This window comes from Eimeria mitis, genomic scaffold (genome assembly GCF_000499745.2).
Source record: "Eimeria mitis Houghton genomic scaffold, Emh_scaff2114, whole genome shotgun sequence".
NCBI classification, from domain to species: Eukaryota; Apicomplexa; class Conoidasida; order Eucoccidiorida; family Eimeriidae; genus Eimeria; species Eimeria mitis.
The window spans coordinates 67-675 of record NW_013570439.1 but is presented as its reverse complement, the minus strand read 5'-3'; the positions used below and the strand labels follow the sequence as shown (position 1 = coordinate 675).

Genomic DNA, 609 nt, shown 5'->3' with positions numbered 1-609 from the left:
TGCTGCATCTTTTGCCTCTTGAGCTGCCGCTCTAGCGACAACTGTCTTTGCTGTAGCAGCAGCAGCAACAGCAGCATTAGCAACAGCAGCAGCAACAACAGCAGTAGCAACAGCAGCAGCAGCAACAGCAGCAGCAGCAACAGGAGCAGCAGCAACAGGAGCGGCAGCAACACGAACAGCAGCAACAGCAGCAACAACAGAAACTGCAGCAACAGCAGTAGCAGCAGCAGCAGTAGCAGGGAAAACAGCAGCAGCAACAGCAGCAGCAGCAGCAGCAACAGCAGCAGCAGCAGCAGCAACAGCAGGCCAAAACTGCACAAATGCTGGAGCTGCTGCAGCTGCTGCTGCTGAGGAGGAAGCAGCAGCAGCAATAGCAGCAGCAGCAGCAGCAGCAGCAGCTTGACTGAAGAGGCGATAGAAAGCATGCATCAGCTGCAGTTGCTGCAGCGGCAGCAGCAGCAGCTGCTGCTGCTCCTGCCTCTGCTGCTGCTGCTGCTGCTGCTGCAACGATGCTGCCCTATCACCCACGTCGAAGCTTTGCATGCAGGCTGGCACAGCAGCAGCAGCAGCAGCAGCAGCAGCAGCAGCAGCCGCGGCGGCTTCGCGCTG

At 58.8% G+C, this 609-nt stretch overlaps 1 protein-coding gene across 1 annotated transcript in view; it reads left to right on the top strand.

The window, feature by feature from the left end:
* The window catches only part of EMH_0048840 (uncharacterized protein), a gene marked incomplete at both ends in the record, with an annotated part of 2,018 nt that extends 1,615 nt beyond the window's left edge, over positions 1–403 (top strand). The window contains 1 exon segment of the mRNA XM_013496453.1: positions 36–403. Within this exon segment, the coding sequence (XP_013351907.1) occupies positions 36–403 (368 nt within the window).
* Positions 404–609: the final 206 nt, after the last annotated feature.